This window comes from Rhincodon typus, chromosome 10 (genome assembly GCF_021869965.1).
Source record: "Rhincodon typus isolate 14 chromosome 10, sRhiTyp1.1, whole genome shotgun sequence".
NCBI lineage: Eukaryota > Metazoa > Chordata > Chondrichthyes > Orectolobiformes > Rhincodontidae > Rhincodon > Rhincodon typus.
Window position 1 is genome coordinate 13262177 of NC_063341.1, and position 18654 is coordinate 13280830.

General features: G+C 42.5%; 1 protein-coding gene across 3 annotated transcripts in view; it reads left to right on the plus strand.

The window, feature by feature from the left end:
- Positions 1-18654, plus strand: part of itpa (inosine triphosphatase (nucleoside triphosphate pyrophosphatase)) — a 36091-nt gene that overhangs the window by 12125 nt on the left and 5312 nt on the right. For all 3 annotated transcript variants that reach the window (XM_048601822.1, XM_020518987.2, XM_048601821.1), the window contains 2 exons: positions 8692-8723; positions 15255-15370. In XM_048601822.1, the coding sequence (XP_048457779.1) occupies positions 8692-8723; positions 15255-15370 (148 nt within the window). The remainder of the gene's footprint in view (positions 1-8691; positions 8724-15254; positions 15371-18654) is intronic.

The window sequence follows — 18654 nt, forward strand, 5'->3', positions numbered from 1 at the left end:
GATTCTTCAGAACTCATTTAAAAATAACTGATTTTTGCCTGGTTACAGGGATCCATTATGACAGAAAAATAGAAACATCCAGAAGAACCAGGCAATTGAAAGGTTTTACTCAGAGAGAAGGGGTCCTTAGCAGCAGAAATGCCATAAATAAGTGTCTCCCAAAGCTGTCAGGAATGGAGGGAAAAAGAAGTCTTGACTTGTCTGGAAAAAAACTATGGAAACAGAAAGCTATGGAAGAAGTGAGTTTAAGGTACCCATGTTAAATAAGTGAGCTGTGTTAACAGTTTGTTTCAGAGTCTCTGAAAGAGACACCTGACTAAATAGTGTCAAATGAGTGCAGAAATTTGCCCAAAAAGAAACTGATTCTTGTTGTGCTAACTGATTAAGGAGCTTGAAAGTGTAAACATTGTGACCCTTCATTGAGTTTTGAATGTCAGGAAGGTTGTTCTTAAACATAAGAGTTCTCATCCTGGGGGTTTCCATTGACCAGAAACTGAACTGGACTCACCATATAAATACAGTGGCTACAAGAGCAGGTCAGAGGTTAGGAATACTGCAACGAGTAACCCACCTCCTGGCTCCTCAAAGCCTGTCCACTATCTACAAGGCACAAGTTGGGGGTATGATGGAATACTCCCTACTTGCCTGGATGGTTGCAGTTCCAACAACGCTCGAAGCTTGACACCATGCAGGATAAAGCAGCCCACTCGATTTGCACTGCACCCACAAACCTTCACTCCCTCCATCATCAATGCTTAGCAGCGTGTAGCATCTACAAAGTAACCTTCAGAAAGTAACCAGGTCTCCTTAAACAGCAAATTACAACCCATGGATATCACTGCCTTGAAAGACAAGGGCTGCAGATGCATGGGAACACTGCTAACTGTGGCTTCTCTTCCAATCCACTCACCATCCTCACTTGGAGATGTATTGCTATTCCTTCAGGATCACTGGGTCAAAAATCTTGGAACTCCCTGCCTAACGCTTTGGGTCTACCTATACTCAGTAAACTTCAGTGGCTCAAGAAGAGAGCTGACCACCACCTTCTCAAAGGCAGTTAGGGATAGACATTAAATGCTGGCCCAACCAGTGAGGCCCATCCCATGAATGAATTTTTTTCAAAAATCTTTATTTTTGATATTTTCAACAGAATTAAAGCAGTTCTTATGAAGTGTAACATTCTTTATTTGCTTTTGTGTAGTAAGCTTTGCTCTTGTGTTAAGAGTACATTGGCAGCCTCTTGTGAATATGTTCAGCAACTAATTTTCATGGTAAGGAAACAGCAAAAATAAGACGTGTTGTCAAGCTAGCTTCATTCTGGGATCTCACTTGTCCGGTATTAATATCATCTGTGATCCTAACACACTGGAAATGAGAACTATACTCTTCCATGCAGCAAGATGTGGACAAAATTTGGGCTTAGCTGATAATTGGCAAGTAACATTTGTGCCATATGAATGCCAGGCAATGACCATCTCCAAAAAGACAAAATCTAACCATCTCCCCTTGGCATCCAATGGCATTAAAATCTATCAACATATCAACAACCTAGTGGTTACCATTGATCAGAAACTGAGCTAGACTAGTACATAAATACAGCGGCAATGAGAGCAGCACAGAGTTTAGGAATCCTGTGGCGAGTAACTCACCTCTTCTCTCTTCAAAGCCTGCCTACCATCTACAAGACGCAAGTGAAGAGTTTTGAGGACAACTCTCCACTTGCCTGGATGAGTGCAGCTTCAATAATACTCAAGGCCTGGCACCACCCAAGGCAAAGCAGCCCATTTGACATCCCAATCACCCCCTTCAATATTCACTCCCATCTCCACTGACGCACAGTGGCAGGTATGTACTGTCGACAGGATCCACTGCTATAACTCGCCAATTCTCATTTGGCAATATCATCCAAACCAATGACCTTTACCACCCAGGAGGACAAGGGCAACAGATGCTTGGGAGCACCACCACCTGCAAGTTCCCTTCCAAACTCCTCACTATTCTGACTTGGAAATGCATTAGTTCTTACATCCCTGGAATTGTCTAAAAGCACTGTAGGTGTACCTACACCCCAAAGACTGCAGTGGTTCACCACTCTTCTCCAGATTCATTTGTAATGGGCAACAAATGCTGGGCTTGCCGGCAACACACGTACCGCATGAAAGAATAAAAATAAACCTTAATTTGAACCAACAGCAGAAAATGCTCATTTGGCTTTGAGTTAGTGAAATAGTTAACAGAACAGTCAGCAGATGTAGCATTGGCAATTTAATGCAGCAAACTGAGGAGCAGTGGAGTCTGGCAAGAAAAAAGCGAGGAATGGAAGTGTGCAATTCAGAAAGCTATCAGCTTGTGGACAAATATAGAGAACCCTTGACAGTAACGTTCAGGTGAATAAAACTATCAACAGTAACAAACGCAGTACTGGTTTTATCATTAGTGACAGACAATAATGTTAGACTCATCTGTGATTTGCGTCACATGAATGCATATTTAATTTTTAAATTTTTGATATAATCCTCTTGTGCACTGGAGCCAGTGATGTCAACATTATGGATTGGCATACTCTTCCATTTCTTGCTTTCAGCATCATTGGGTTGGATATTATTTGCTGATTGAAGCTCCCTCAGCTCTGCCCTTTGCTCTTCATCATCCACTTATCTGTCACCAGTGTGACAATTCCATTATCCTCATCACCTGAGGTATTTAATTTAAGTACATGAAAGTGACCATTTAGCTCCATTAGTTTTCAACTTTTAATACAGTGTAATGGGATAATATAATGTTAAAGGAAGTCATGTGGAATGGACTAGTTAGTCAAAGAGAAGACTAGGTATACTAAAGGGGAATACGAGAAAGGCTAGAAAATAATATAAAAGGAAATTGTCATAAGGAATTAAGAAATAGCAATAGACATGGGAGTATAAGCTGTATTGTTGGTAAATTTAGATAAATTACTCTGTCACTTCATCTTGAGCTTTTATCAAAATAATTGTAAAGGGTGAGAGTAAAGTTTGAAGATGAAGTTATAATAGGGATATTAAAAATTTGCATCAGTTTCAGAAATGGTTAAAATGAGACTAGGTGCAATACAAAGTGATGTTGTGTAATTGCTGGAGATAATTAAAGAAAAGAAAGTGGCTCTGAAGCAGATTCAAAGTAAGTGATCACTCGGTCATGTTCGCCAACCTAGGCTGAGAAAAGCAGTCAGATACGAGATAGCAGAGGCTTGGACCACAATTGATCAATGCTCTATGGACAGGCAAACAATGCTACGGAGCAGGAGAGTGGCTAATGCTCTGTCCAGGAAGGATACATCACGCAACTGCATGCAATTGGTCAAGTATCAATTGTAGACAAACTCAAAGAATTCATCATTTAAAATTTAAGCATTGAGGTTTGAGGTATGAGAGCTCATCAAGGACAACTGACGAGAATATTAAGAGCAAGTTGTATTTGAGAGCATTTTAAAATATCTTTTGAACCAATTGGTTAGACAGTTGATGTAATGGATATTACAATTTACAACAGATTTACAAAGTCTGTCCATTGAATTCTCAAGATATTTGTTACAAAAACTAAAATGAAATGGGATATGGTAGCATAAATAGACATTGGCTAATGGACTAGAAATAGCATTATGGCTGATGGATGTTATTCTGATTTGGAAATGGTATACATGCTGGAAGTAAATTTACATCCTGTACAGAATTAGTATGTTTAAAACTGATCTGAACTGACAGCAGGAAATACTTGTTCATCTTGTCTGACTTTAAGAATTAGTAAAAGAGGCTCTGAAGTGACATACGCAATTTAATGCAGAGAAGTAAGTGTGAAAGTATTTTGGTAGGGAAAAAGGAATGGAAGTACACAGTTGTTTAATGTATGAAGATTGTAGATGAATATGAAGAAACTTTTGAAAGTAACATTGTAAGTGGATAAAACCAGACAAGGAGCAGCACAGGTTTATGATTGGTGATAATGATAAACTGCCCCAGGGCAATTCTTCAGTTACAGTTATTGTGTTTTAGTTGCCCTCCTGGAGGAAGGTAGTTAAAGTTATAACGAGTGTACAGGTTCATTAGGACAACACCGGAGATGTTATGAGCAGAGACATGGGATATAGTGCTGACTGGGCAGGGCATCTTCCATTTAAGAGATTTAAAATCATGAAACAGTTTGAATTCGGTCAGTGATGAGGAGTCACTAAATTAAAATGATCCTTGGTGAGAAGAGAAGTTAAAATTCTTTTCTGTTGTCCCCAAGAATTGTGAAGCATGGAATACGTTGTCACAGTGTATTTGAGGCTGAAGCTATTACTTTTAAATAGGAAAAATGAATAAATACAGAAGGAGACAATGATGATTTAAGGCCAAGGGGAGTGAGCAGGACAGTAAGGCTAGTTTTGGATTGTTCCAGCAAAGATCCAGTGGGCAAATGCCTACCTTCTGTTCTGCAAATTTCTCTACCTTGAGTCTTGATACCGTCAAACATGTGTTACTTGACACATGCCGTCAGACAAAATGCAAGAATATTTCCTGCTGACTGATTTATTGACTTTGAACCAGTTGAAAGGATTGTGTTCTGCCATGAGTGATCTAGTGGGAAACGGAGACGAATCAATAACATCTGTGGTCTTCAGCTCAGAGTAGTAATAAACATCCATAAGATATCTTCTCTCTTCGCATGCTGATAGATGTGCTGAGTATTTTCATCATTTTTCTGTTTTTGTTTTCCCTACCATGACCCTGGATCTGACACCCAGATTTAATTTAAAAAGCTGTTGAATCATCCACACCAATAGCATGGGTTCAATTCCTGCACGGGCTGACCTTGCCATGAAGATTCTGCTTTCTCTTCTTCACTGCTTGCTGAGACATGGTGACCGTCAGGTTAAACTCAGCACCAATGATCTCTCTCTGATGAGACACCAGCCCTTTTGATCTTCTAGAACGACGGCAGCTTTACCCTTTTACAGTAAGACGCAGACAACTTGAAGAACCTTGGTATAGATTAAGGCTAAGTAGACCAAAGAATAGATTAGAAGGGGACATCAAATCAGCAAGTTGATAATTTTTAAAAAAATACTGCATTCATGAAGTGCCATTAGAGGTGCTTCAGGACATCCCAAGGCTCTGTTTCGACATCAAAGCACCATCTCGGTCATGTAGGCAAGTGCAGTACCAAAGAATGAAGCAAACAAAGAATGACTGATCGTGCTGGTCGGGTCCTGAAGGTCACAGCTGCTAGACTTGGGTCTGCAGCAGGTGGTGACAGAACCAACAAGAGGGAAAAACATACTTCACCTTATCCTTACTAATCCTCTGGCTGCAGATGCATCGGTCCATGACAGTATCGGTAAGAGTGACAAACGCACAGTCATTGCGGAGATGAAGTCCCGCCTTCACATTGAGAAAACTCTCCATCGAGTTGTGTGGCACTATCACCGTGCTAAATGGGACAGAATTTGAATAGATCTAGCAACTGAAGACTGGGCAACCGTGAGGTGCCGTGGGCCATCAACAGCAACAGAACTGTACTCCAGCACAATCTGTAACCTCATGGCCCAGCATATACCCCACTCAACCGTTACCATCAAGCCAGGGGATCAACCCTAGTTCAATGGAGAGTGCAGGAGGGCATGCTGGGAGCAGCACCAGGGATACCTGAAGGTGAGGTGTCAACCTGGTGAAGCCACCAAACAGGACTACTTGCACGCCAAACGGCGAAAGCAGCAAGTGATAGACAGAGCTAAGCGAGCCCACAACCAACGGATCAGATCTAAGCTCTGCAGTCCTGCCACATCCAGTCATGAATGGTGATGGACGATTAAAAACTCACTGGAGGAGGAGGCTCCACAAATATTCCCATCCTCAATGATGGAAGAGCCCAGCACATCAGTGCAAAAGATCAGGCTGAAGCATTCGCAGCAATCTTCAGCCAGAAGTGCCGAGTGGACGATCTATCTCGGCCTCCTCCAGTGGTCCCCAGCAATACAGATACCAGTCTTCCAATTTTGATTCACTCCACGTGATATCAAGAAATGGTTGGAAGCACTGGATACTGCAAAGGTTACAGGCCCTGACAATATTTTGGAAATAGTGCTGAAGATGTATGCTCCAGAACTTGCTATACCCCTAGCCAAGCTGTTCCAGTACAGTTGCAACACTGACATCTACCCAGCAAAATGGAAAATTGCCCAGGTATGTCCTATACCGACAAAACAGGATATATCCAACCCGGCCAATTACTGCCCAACGAGTCTCCTCTCAATCATCAGTAAAGTGATTTGAAGGCATCATCAACAGTGCTATCAAGCAGCACCTGCTCAGCAATAATCTGCTCAGTGACGCCCAGTTTGGGTTCCACCAGGGCCACTCAGCTACTAACCTCATTACAGCCTTGGTTCAAACATGGACAAAAGAGCTGAATTCTAGGAGTCAGGTGATAGTAATAGCTCTTGACATCAGAGCACATTTGATCAAGTGTGGCATCAAGAAGCCCTAGCAAAACTGGAATCAATGGGTAATGGAGCAAACTTTCCACTGGTTGGAGTCATACCTGGCACATACAAAGATGACCGTAGTTGTTTGAGATCGCTCATCTCAACTCCAGGACATGTCTGCAGGAGTTTCTTGGGGTAGTGTCCTAGGCCTAACTATTTTCAGCTGCTTCATTTTCAGCACCTTCTGTCCATCATAAGGTCAGAAATGGGGATGTTTGCTGATAATTACACAATGTTCCGTTCCATTCGTGACTCCTCAGATACTGAAGCAGTTCATGTTCAAATGCAACAGGACTTGGACAATATCCAGGGTTGGGCTGACAAGTGGCAAGTAACATTTGTGCCACGCAAATGCCAGGCAACGACCATCTCCAATAGGAGACAATTTAACCACTGCCTCTTGACATTCAATGATATTATCATCACTCAATTTCCCCACTATCAACGTCCTCGGGGTTAGCATTGACCAGAAACTCAACTGGACTCACCACATAAACAGTGGAGACAACAGCAGGTAAGAGGCTACTGAGGCAAGTAACTCTCTTCCTGACTCCCCAAAGCCTGTCCATCATCTACGAGGTACAAGTCAGGAATGTGATGGGATACTCCCCATTTGTCTGAATAAATGCAGCTCCAGCAACACTCTAGAAGCTTGACAACATTCAGGACAAAGCAGCCTGCTTAATTGGCACCACATCCACAAGCATCCACTCCCTCCTCCATCAATGCTCAACAGCAGCAGTGTGTTCTATCTACATGATGCGCTGCAGAAATTCACCAAAGATCCTTGGACAGTACCTTCCAAACCCATGACCACTTCTGTCTAGAAGGACAAGGGCAGCAGGTACATGGGAGCACTACCACCTATAAGTTCCTCTCCAGGCCACTCACCACCATCTTCGAAGATATCACTATTTCTTCTCTGTCACTGGGTCAGAATCCTGGAATTCCCTCCCTAATGGCATTGTGTGTCTACCTACAGTGCTTGGACTGCATAATTCAAGAAGGCAGCTCAACACCATCTTCTCAAGGACAGCTCGGGATGGGCAATAAATGCTGGCCAGCCTGCCACACCCGCATCCCTCAAGTCAATTTTAAAAAAGACATATGATCTGTTCTGGTGGTGATTTGAGATGCAATTCCGGTGATTGCTTTGGGAGAATTTCTCTACTTTGAACAATGTTGAGATTGTTTATGTTCTCCTGTGGTCGTCGGCAAAATCTTGGTTTGTCACCTTATGTGCTGGACATCAACTTGACAGTACAACACACTGTTACACTGGAACATAAGCCTGAACATTGTACTGAAGACATGATGGAGTTTTGAACCCATAACCCTCGTTCCCTAAGGCCATTGCTGAGCAAGTTGGGTTTTATGACATTCTGGCAGCCCCATTGTTAATGTTAATGTTACTGATACAGAAGAACCACATTACAATTACTTGAGGCTTAATTATGAAACATTGTCAACACTCAAAGCCTTTGTTTTCCTGTTTTAAATAGATCTACATTCTGATGCAAATAACTGTACCACAGTTAATGTGCGTCAGTTGTACAAGCATCTGTCTAGAGATGTTGATTATCCCTGAGATGTGGTTCTTTGATTGTCCTTCAGCATCTCTTCCAAACAATCGTGCTTCAATTGTAAATGTTGGTGAATGTTGACAGACAATTTCCCTCAAGATGATATCATGACAAACCCTGACCTTGGCTTGTCTGATGTCTCCATGTGTATTCTTACAAGTATAGGTCACTGCATAGCTCTCAGGAGCTAGAATACTGACTTTGTTATGCAGGAGTGAGGTTCTCTCTCTAACCTCCATCCCCTGAGACTGACTATACTCCCCAACAATGATGGAACAAAGGCAAATAGAAACTGGAAATACTTCCTGCAGTATCGGCGAAAGAATGGACTAATGCATCGATAGACTCCTGTCTCCATAGAGTAAGGATTTTCTGGTTCTCTTCAAGAAGCTTAGGCCATTCAGCCCCTCTTGTGTGCTTGACCATTCAATTTGACCATTTTCCTTCACAGAAGCTTTAGGGTTTAATATGAGGAAAGCATGTGACGGCTCTGAATTTTGACAGCTCAGGGGCCCTAACTTCATGCAGGTTATGTAAGTGCTGACACCTGTGTCTTTCTTATGATAACTAAATAATGTTTCCTTTTGTTCTCTATCCCCTTTCTAGAAAATGGTTCCTGGAGAAGTTATATCCTGAAGGTGAGTGAATTTAGGGCTTTAAGTGTCTTTGTTTATGGAAATGTTTATTGCCTGCCGGCCTGTCTCCTATCCATTGCTGTAAGCCGATGATATGTTCAAGTTATTAATCATGGGAACTAGTGAAGGAATCAACAGTGTCTCCCCTTGACCAAAAGAAAGGATTGAGGAATCAGAGAAAAGACTAAGAAAAAGGCTGCATTAGAGTCATTAAATTCATTGCCGAATCAACTATGGAAAGAAAAATAGGGAATGCAAAACTGAGAAAAATGTGAGTGAAATTTTAAAAATGCTATTTTTAAATTTATCTAACAATTCACTACTTGAAGGAATGAGACTCCAAGAAAGTGAGCAATTAAGAGGTTCATTGGAAGTTGTTGATAATTTTTCTTGTTGAAAGGTACTTATGCCATTAACTATGAATTTTATATGGATTGATTCACGGGTAAGAAATGTTCAGATTCAGCAATGGCAGGGGATAAAGATGTTGGGGATGAGGTGATTCTTTTTTTTTACAAAGTCCATGGCAGAGCAGCACAAACTCTCCAGAAAGCTGTGGTGATCACAGTCTGCAGGGCATCTGTTCCTCACCACAAGTTGCTGACAGTTTTCACAATAATAATATCATTTGTTCATACCGGTAGTATTTTTTTGCCAAATCCCAACCCATGGAATTTCCTGGCTAATTGGTCCCGAGCCCCAAGAGCAAGCAAGTGTTGAGTGCAGAAAGCCAGGACTAATCCAGGCACAGAAACAAAGCTGGATAACATTTGCAATGATAAGATAGGAACATCAGTGAGAGGAGGAGTGGGCTGTATGTCCCCTTGAGCCTGCTCTGCTATTCCATAACGTTGTGATTGAACTTCTACATCATTCCCACTTTTTTTTTGTGGCCTATCCCTACGTTCCTCAATTCATTTGGTACCCAAAAGTCTATTGGCATACCTCTTGAAATATATTCTATAACTGAGCATCCACAGCTCTCTGGAAGAGAGAATTCCAATGATCCACAACAATTGGTGAAGAACTTTCTCTCTGGTTAGTAATGAGTAGCTAACCCCTTAATCTATGACTCCAAGTTCTACACTAGCCAGAGGATGCTGACCCTCAGCATCTACACTGTCAGATCGTCTCTGTATTTTACACATTTCAATGAGATCATCAGCCATCCTTCTAAACTTAGGTAAATCTGTTCTGGTCTTTCCTCTGAGGACAACAGTACCATTCCTGGATTCGATTTAGAGAACCTTGTCACACCCCATCTTGGGCAGGTATATCCTTCCTTTGGTATTGAGATCAACTCTGGTAGCAGTACTCCCGGATGCAGACTGACCAAATAATTGCAGCAAGACTTCTTTGCTCTTCAAACTCCAATTCCTTTCCGATAAAGGCAAAAAAAAATTGCGTGCTTGTATTACTGCACGCAAGCCCTCACATTTTTTTTTTTCTGAATACCAACATTTACGAGTAACCTTTTTTAGAAAAAACAACTTCTCCGTTCTTGCATCAAGTGGATAATTTCACTTCTCCATATGACATTCCATTTGCTACATTCTTGCTCAATCACCGTAACTGTTCCATGTGCTTTTGTAACCTGTTTTTATCCTCCTCATAACTTATCTTTTCATCAAACTTTGTATCCCGTGTAAAATCAAATGCACGTGTCAGTCCCAACCATCCAGCTTCTCCATTTTGTTTGTAGATAGCTGAGGCCCAATACTGCTTCAGGCACTTCAATAATTCCAAAACACACCATTTATTTTGAGATAGCTAGAACTGCCGATGCTGGACTCAGAGACAATGCAGAGTGAAGCAGGAGGAACGCAGCAGGCCAGGCAGCATCAGAAGAGCAGAAAGTTGATGTTTCAGGTTGGGAACCTTCTTCAGAAATGTGGAAGGGGGAAGGTTGCTGGGAAATAAATAGAGAGAGGAGGAGTGGGGCTGGGGAACGTAGGTGGGATGGTAATAGGTGAGTGTATGTAAGGAGTGATGGAGATTGGTCGTCGGGAAGGGTGGGGCGGATAGGTGGGAGAGAAGGTGGACAGATTGTGTCAGGTCAAGGAGGCTGACTGGTTAACAGACAGAAAACAGTCACTAGTCCGTGTTGATGCATAGCCTCAATTCTATTTCCGTTTGTAATCTAAATTTCATGGTCAGATTGGAAGCTTTGACCCCTCATTCTCATTCAGCCCGTAGTTACTCTCAAGTTAACCTTTTTATCTGCAGCACCTGCAGTTAGCATTTTTCCTACGTGCGATTGGAAGATGAACTTAACTCATTTCTTTGAGTTTGTGTTAAAGTGTTAGAGATGTTCTGTGGACTGTGCTGCATTTAGGATGAGAGCTGTAGCATAAGACAGTAGCAGTTTATCAGCATAAAAATGGCAAGAGGTATTGAGTAGAAAATGGAAGTGATAAACCTTCGGCCACTTGTAAGGGAGATAATTGACATCCAGGAGTGACAACCAGGTAGTAATCTCATTGAGGGATTTATAACTATTCATGAAAGCTTAAATTTTATGCTGTCTGCTGTGAGATTTGGAATTATAAGAGCCTGTATACTTGTGACCAGGGCAGTATATTGCTGAAATATACCAAGTTATTAATAATAACTTGTTTTTCAGTTTCTCTGTTCGCCGTCCCTTTACATTTTTCCAAACAAATTGCCAATATACTTCCTACTCCTACCAGGAGGGAGATGGTCTGTTGCATAATGGCCAGCCATGTCATTCCAGAACAGCTTGCAAGAGGTGTGATTCAAGTCGAGCATGCCAGCTACTGTGAATAGCTCTTCAATGGATTGGCATAGTTCCAACAAACTGATGAAGGAGCGGTCGAGGTGGTTTTTAATGACTAACTGTCTGTATGACAAGCTGTGACCTTCTGGTCTCTTGCGAGCCTTTTTTTAAAAAAAATGTAAATGCTTGTGCTGCATGATGCTGTTTTGGTACAGTCAATCATGAGCTTGATTGAGCATACTCAGAAGCAAAAGTAAGACTCTTCCACCATTTAACTGAACTGTGTCTTGAGTTCATCTGCTCATCATGGTTCTACGTCCCTCAGTACCCTCACTGAACAACATTGATCGAACTTTGTTTGACCTATTCAATAGATCAAGCCTCGTGCCTCTTAAAATTAAGTGTACGCCATACAGCATAGCGGAATGATGTTCATTTCCAGTGTGTTGCATGGTGAGCAATACAGACTCCGAAAGCCACTGGAATCAATTCCTGGTATCTGCTGGTTCAACTTCATACAAACAACTCCTGTCCACAAACCGAGCAACCCTCGGCAATGCCGAGCCACAGGATTCCAACAACTTCTGGTCCACCCTCAAGGCCACCAGCATCAATGCCTGCAAAACCTTGGTCAGTCACTTAACCAGGAAACACTGGGTCTGGTTTGACAAGAATGATCAGGAGATTCAAGAACTGATAAACCAGATGCGTGTGGCATTTTGGAGTTTAAAACAGCAGCCGGACTTGGAAGAGTGGGGAGTGTTGCTGAACAAAGAGACCTAGGGGTACAGGTTCATAGCTTCTTGAAAGTGGAGTCACATTTAGACAGGGTAGTGAAGAAGGCTTTTGGCACTCTTGCTTTCATCAGTCAGAGCATTGAGTATAGGAGTTGGGATGGCTTGTTGCAGCTGCACAAAACATTGGTGAGGCCACATTTGGAGTACTGTGTGCAGTTCTGGTCACGGTAGCATGGACAAGTTGAGCCAAAGGGCCCATTTCCATGCTGTAAACCAGAAAAAAAAACTAACAAAGATTGAGACATCATTGGCCTCCAGGTTCCTGGGATAGAAGGGAGAAAGAAAAATAAAAGTAGGTAACACAGTGTGGAGCTGGGGGAACACAGCAGGCCAAGCAGCATCAGAGGAGCAGGAAAGCTGACGTTTCGGGTCGGGATCCTTCTTCAGACCCTTCTTCCTGCTCTGATGCTGCCTGGCCTGCTGTGTTCCTCCAGCTCCACACTGTGTTATCTCAGACTCCAGCATCGGCAGTTCCTACTATCTGAAAAATAAAATTAGCTTAGGTTCCTGCACCTGAAGTTCTCCTGTGTGCTCACTAGGGGACAGAATCAAACTTTGGAGCAATGGCTCTTCACTTCGGCTCTGAAGAAGAGTCATCTAGACTCGAAACGTTAGCTTGCTCTCTCTCTCTCTCTCTCTCTATGAATGCTGTCTGACCTGCTGTGATCTCCAGCATTTGTTGTTTCTAACAATGGCCTCAGTGTTGATCAAACTGCTAGTGTTCATTGTGCAAGGTTGTAAATGAAGATGGATGACTCTAGTTTCCATCATTTGAGAGAAAGGGAGCGCAAGATAAACAATGACATTGTTATACGCATTAAATGTCTTTTTAAAATAACAAAACCTAGAAGTAACTCAAAAATACTATGAGCATGCCAGTCAGTTTTCGTAATGGAACCCTACTGTTGTTTTTGTGAGGATATGTTTGATTGCCAATAATAGATGTCAGCTTGTTTTTATTGTATTTTTCCCAACACTTTCCCAACACTTTCTAATTGGAACAATTTACCTTGCAGGGGTGGGGTGGGGCGTGGAGGTTGCTTGACGGAGTGGAAAAATTGGGAGGCAAAGCTAATTGTGTCTTGGGGCAGTGATCCCTCAGTGACAACTAAGTGGTGATACAGTACTGATCCAATGTGTTACTTTACAGAATGCATAGGAGATGAATTCTACCTGTGGTGTTTAACAATATGCAAAACTGCTTTTCATGTTATCGATTGCTTATTTAGACTGGAGTGTATGGTTTACAAAGTTTGCAGAGATTACAAACATTTGGCTATGTGGTTGTTAACGAGGAAGAAAGTTAGAGACTGCAGCAAGATATGTGAACTGGTCATGTGAGTAGAAGCAGGCCAAATAGAATCCAGTCGGTAGAAATGTGAAGTAATGAATTGGATAATTCAAACAAGGCAAGGGAATGCACGGTAAGTGGTAAGAACAGTTTGATAAGGTTATCAAAATGGCAATTGTAATGTACTCTGTGCCTCCCCTAATAAAGGGAAGTTGTAGTAGCAGGAAGGTAATGTTGGAACGGTATAAAACACGGTGGCACAGTGGTTAGCACTGCTGCCTCACAGCGCCAGGGACCCGGCTTCAATTCCACCCTCGGGCCACTTCTGTGTGGAGTTTGCACATTCTCCCCGTGTCTGCGTGGGTTTCCTCCGGTTTCCTCCCACGGTCCAAAGATGTGCAAGCTAGGTAGATTGGCCATGCTAAATTGCCCGTAGTGTTCAGGGATGTGTAGATTAGGTGGGTTATAGGGGGATGGGTTTGGGTGGGTGTTCTGAGGGTCAGTGTGGACTTGTTGGGCCGAAGGGCCTGTTTCCACTCTGTAGGGATTCTATTCTATTCTATTCTACGTGTTAGGCCTGTAACTAGAGTACTATGTGTACTTCTTGTCATTGCATTATGAGAAGGATGTGATTGTTCTGGAGGAGGGAAGGTACACAGAAGATTTACACAAGTTGCCAGGAATGGAGAATTTAAGCTATGGCAGTGAATTAGATAGAACAATAGAATCCCTACAGTGTGCGGGCAGGCCATTCAGCCCATACCAACCCTCCAAAGAGGAGCCCACCCAAACCAACTCCACTACCCTATACCCTCCATTTGCCATGGTTAATCCACCTAGCCTGCACATCCCTGGACACTATGGGCAATTTAGCACGGCCAATCCACCTAACCTGCACATGTTACGACTGTGGCAGGACACCCACATAGACAAGGGGAGAATGTGCAAACACCACGCAGACAGTCACCCAAGAGTGGAATTGAACAGAGGTCCCTGGCTCTGTAAGGCAGCAAGGCTAACCACTGAGGCACCATGCCGCTAGGCTGAGTTTGTTTCCTTTGAGAACAGAGGAGGCTGAGTGGGGTTCTAATGAAGTGTTTAAATTGAAGGACCTGCCCCTAGCGGACAGGTTAGTAGCCAGAGGACTTTTAGATTCCGAGTGCCAGCATTCTGAAAGAGCGACGTGTTTATTCCACTCGTATTTTGTGTATACCTATGCAAATTTTTCTTTTTCTGCATGTGCGTATATAATTATGTGGGTGTATACAACCTATGTAGGAACTTACTTCCCTTTTGAAAGTTGTTAAAGGATCTGCTTCTGTCACCCTTTCGGGCAGTACATTTCAGATCAACACAACTGCATAAATAAAACTCCTTTTCTCCCCTTGGAATTTTTTGGCGATTTTCTTTAACTTTCTGGCTACAGTATCTACTGGCTTCTGAAGATGCAAAGTTTTTTTTTCTGTATCCAATCTGTATAAACTCTGCGTAGTTTTGAGCCAGTCTAAAAATAGAAAGAAGGCTCACCAAAAATGACAAGATTATCATCAGTCAGACAGTGATGTTAATCCAATTTGTGCATAAATCTGTAGCTGCAGGCAGAAAGCTGGTCATTAGTATTCATTCAACAGAACAGATTTACTGTAGCTCTGTTACTGAGGTACTGCCTCTTGTTAATTTGTAACATACTTGCATTTATCTTTTTCCAGGCTTGTATAAGATGCTACAAGGCTTTGAGGATAAATCCGCATATGCACTCTGCACCTTTGCATACAGCACAGGAAACCCGAACGATTCAGTAAAGCTCTTTCGAGGGAAAACGCTGGTATGTATTTACAAAGGAGCAGTGTGACGGTGAGAGTGACCCCATTTTTCTTCGCACAAGAAACGAGCTTATGCAAAATCAGGATGCTTATCGAGTGAATTGAAACAAAAACTCAAATTTAATAGGTCGGCACAACATCGTGGGCTGAAGGGCCTGTACTGTGCTGTACTGTTCTATGTTCTATGTTATGTGACTACAGAACTTTCCACAGCCGGTGAATTTATTTGTGAAGTGTTTTTACTGTTGGAGGAAATGTGGCAATCAATTTGTTGACAGTGAGCTCCCACCAAGAGCACGGTGGTAATGAGCAGTTAATCTGTTTTTGTGATGTTGTTTGAAGCTTAAATGTTGGTCCAGACACCAGGGATCACTACCCTCGTCTTCTTCGGAACAGTGCTGTGGGAAATTCTGCACTCACCCAAGAAGATAGGTGGGACCTCCAAAGGTGCAGCATTCCTTCTCTGCTCTAGTGGAGCATCCGTTTTGATGATCATGTTCAAATCTCGGAGTCGGACTCAAACCTAGAACATTTTGTCTGAAGTAAAGGTGCTGCCAATCGAGCCATGGCTGACAGCAGCTGTTTATATGTCCCTGGACTTTTCTTCCTCATTATACTTGACTGCAGTTGGATGACATTGGGATAATTTTATTTTCTTCACCGTGCAGGATGACCGCTGCATTTCCTACAGTACAGCAGTAACTACATTACACAAGTATTTTGCTAGCTTTAAAAGTACTTTAGGGCATCAGAGGAGTTAGGATCAGGGAGTTGGATATTCAACCCCTGAACCTTTCCCAGCATTTAAGATCAAAGCTGATCTGTGCCTAACTCCACCTACTCATGTCCCTTAATAACCTTTGGAATTTTCTTATCCAATCTCCAATTTAAAATTAAGAATGGACTTAGTACTCATTGCCATTTGTGGCAGAGAGTTTCAAGCTAACATCAGTCTTCATGGGTTCTTGTGGCACAGGGCTAGCGTCCCTACATCTGAGCCAGGAGACCTGTGTTTAAGTCCCACCTGCTCCAGAGGTGCGTAATAACATCTCTGAACAAGTTTATTTTTAAAAAAAAATACACTGGTCTTCGTGTAGAAGTCTTTCCTAATCTCAATTCTGAACAGGTCTGGCAAAAATTTAGACTGTGCACCTTAATAACAGATTCCCCAACTAATGGAAATAGTTTCTCCTCTTCCACCCTTATCAGTTCCCCTTAATATCTTTAATATTTCAATTGAAGCATGCCTTACCTTCTAAATTCCAGAGAATACAATCCAAGTTTGCGGTGTCTCATCATGACTTGATCCTTGGAGTCCGGGCGTTATTTTAATAAATCTATATAGCTTTCCCTCCGAGGCAATGTGCACTTAATAAGGTATCATGCCTAAAATTGTTTTCATTATTCCAAGTGTGGTTCAACCAAAGTTTTGTGTAGCTGCTGCATAATTTCTACGTGTTTGTATTCAAAACCTGTGGGGAAAAATGGCCAGCACGACATTAGCCTTTTTCATTGTCTTCTGTACCTGTTCATGACATGTTAATGATCTTTGAACCTCCATTGTTTCAAGCTTTTCACCTTTTATTGACTACACTGGTCAGGCACAGACAATCTTTGTCTCTGACCTCTTACTTGTCCACAATGAGATCCATTTTTGCCACAGTGTTGCCCCTTAGTACTGAATATTTCTTCAGTAATTTTATGCCTCCATCCACTTTGCAATGTTACCTATCTGTGTGACATTGGAAATCTTGCACGTGTGACTTTCTACACCATTGTCTAAGTTGAGGCCCTGACAAAGCTCCTTGCAGGACACCACTATTCAGATCGTGCTATTTAGAGAGAACCTGCTGTTTATTCCTATCCTATCTCTTGTTGCTCAGCCGATGTCCTAAGTAGGCCAATTATTTGCTTTCAGTTCCATGAGCTTCAACTTTAATGAGCAGTCTTCTATAAAGAAAGGGGTCTTCTTGTTTTGTTTGGTGGGAGGGGGTGTTCCATTGAAGTGTTGCTGGAGAGAGCACTTCTTCATATATGGGGTAGTGCAAATCCACAAGTACCAGGCACTGATCATTTCCAAAAGAGAGAATCCAACCATCGCTCCTTTAGGTTCAGTGGTGTCACCATCACAGAATCCTGCCACCATCAGAGGTTACCGTTGATCATAAAGATAACTGGACTAGCAATATAAATGCTTTGGCTACAAGAGCAGGGCAGAGGCTAGGAAACTTGCAGGGAGTAACTCCCCTCTCGACTCCCCAAATCGTGTCCGCCATCGACAAGGCGCAAGGCAGGAGAGTGACTGACTGAATACTTCCCCACTTGCCTGGATGAGTGCGGCTCCAACGATATTCGAGACTTGATAACATCAAAGACAAAGCAGTCCTTTCATCGCATTCAGCATTCAGTTCCTCCACCACTGATTAGAACGGCGGTAGTGTATGCCATCTACAGGATGCACTATGTCAACTTACCAAAGACAGATAGCAAAAGTTTCTATAAATATATAAAATGAAAAAGAGTGGCTAAAGTAAACATTGGCCCTTTAGAGCATGAGAAGGGGAATTTAGTTATGGGATATGATGAAATTGCCGAGGCATTGAACAGGTATTTTGTATCGGTCTTCACAGTGGAGGACACTAATAACATGCCAGTAATTGACAAAGAGACGAAGGTAGGTGAGGACCTGGAAACAATCATTATTACGGAAGTGGTAGTGTTGGGCAAGCTAATGGAGCTAAGGATTGATGAGTCTCCTGGCCCTGATGGAATGCATCCCAGGGTACTAAAAGAGATGGCGGGAGAAATAGCAGGTGCACTGGCGGTAATTTTCCAAAATTCGCTGGACTCTGGGGCAGTCCCAGCAGATTGGAAAACAGCAAATGTGATGCCACTGTTTAAAAAGGGAAGTAGACAAAAGATGGGGAATTACAGACCGGTTAGCTTAACCTCTGTAGTGGGGAAGATGCTTGAGTCTATTATCAAGGAAGAAATAGCAAGGCATCTTGATAGAAATTGTCCCGTTGGGCAGACGCAGCATGGGTTCATGAAGGGCAGGTCATGCTTGACAAATCTTTTGGAATTCTATGAAGACATTGAGCGAGGTGGACAATGGGGACCCTGTGGATGTGGTATACCTAGATTTCCAAAAGGCCTTCGACAAGGTGCCGCACAAGAGGTTACTGCATAAGATAAGGATGCATGGCATTAAGGGTAAAGTATTAGCATGGATAGAGGATTGGTTGACTAACAGGAAGCAAAGAGTGGGGATAAATGAGTGCTATTC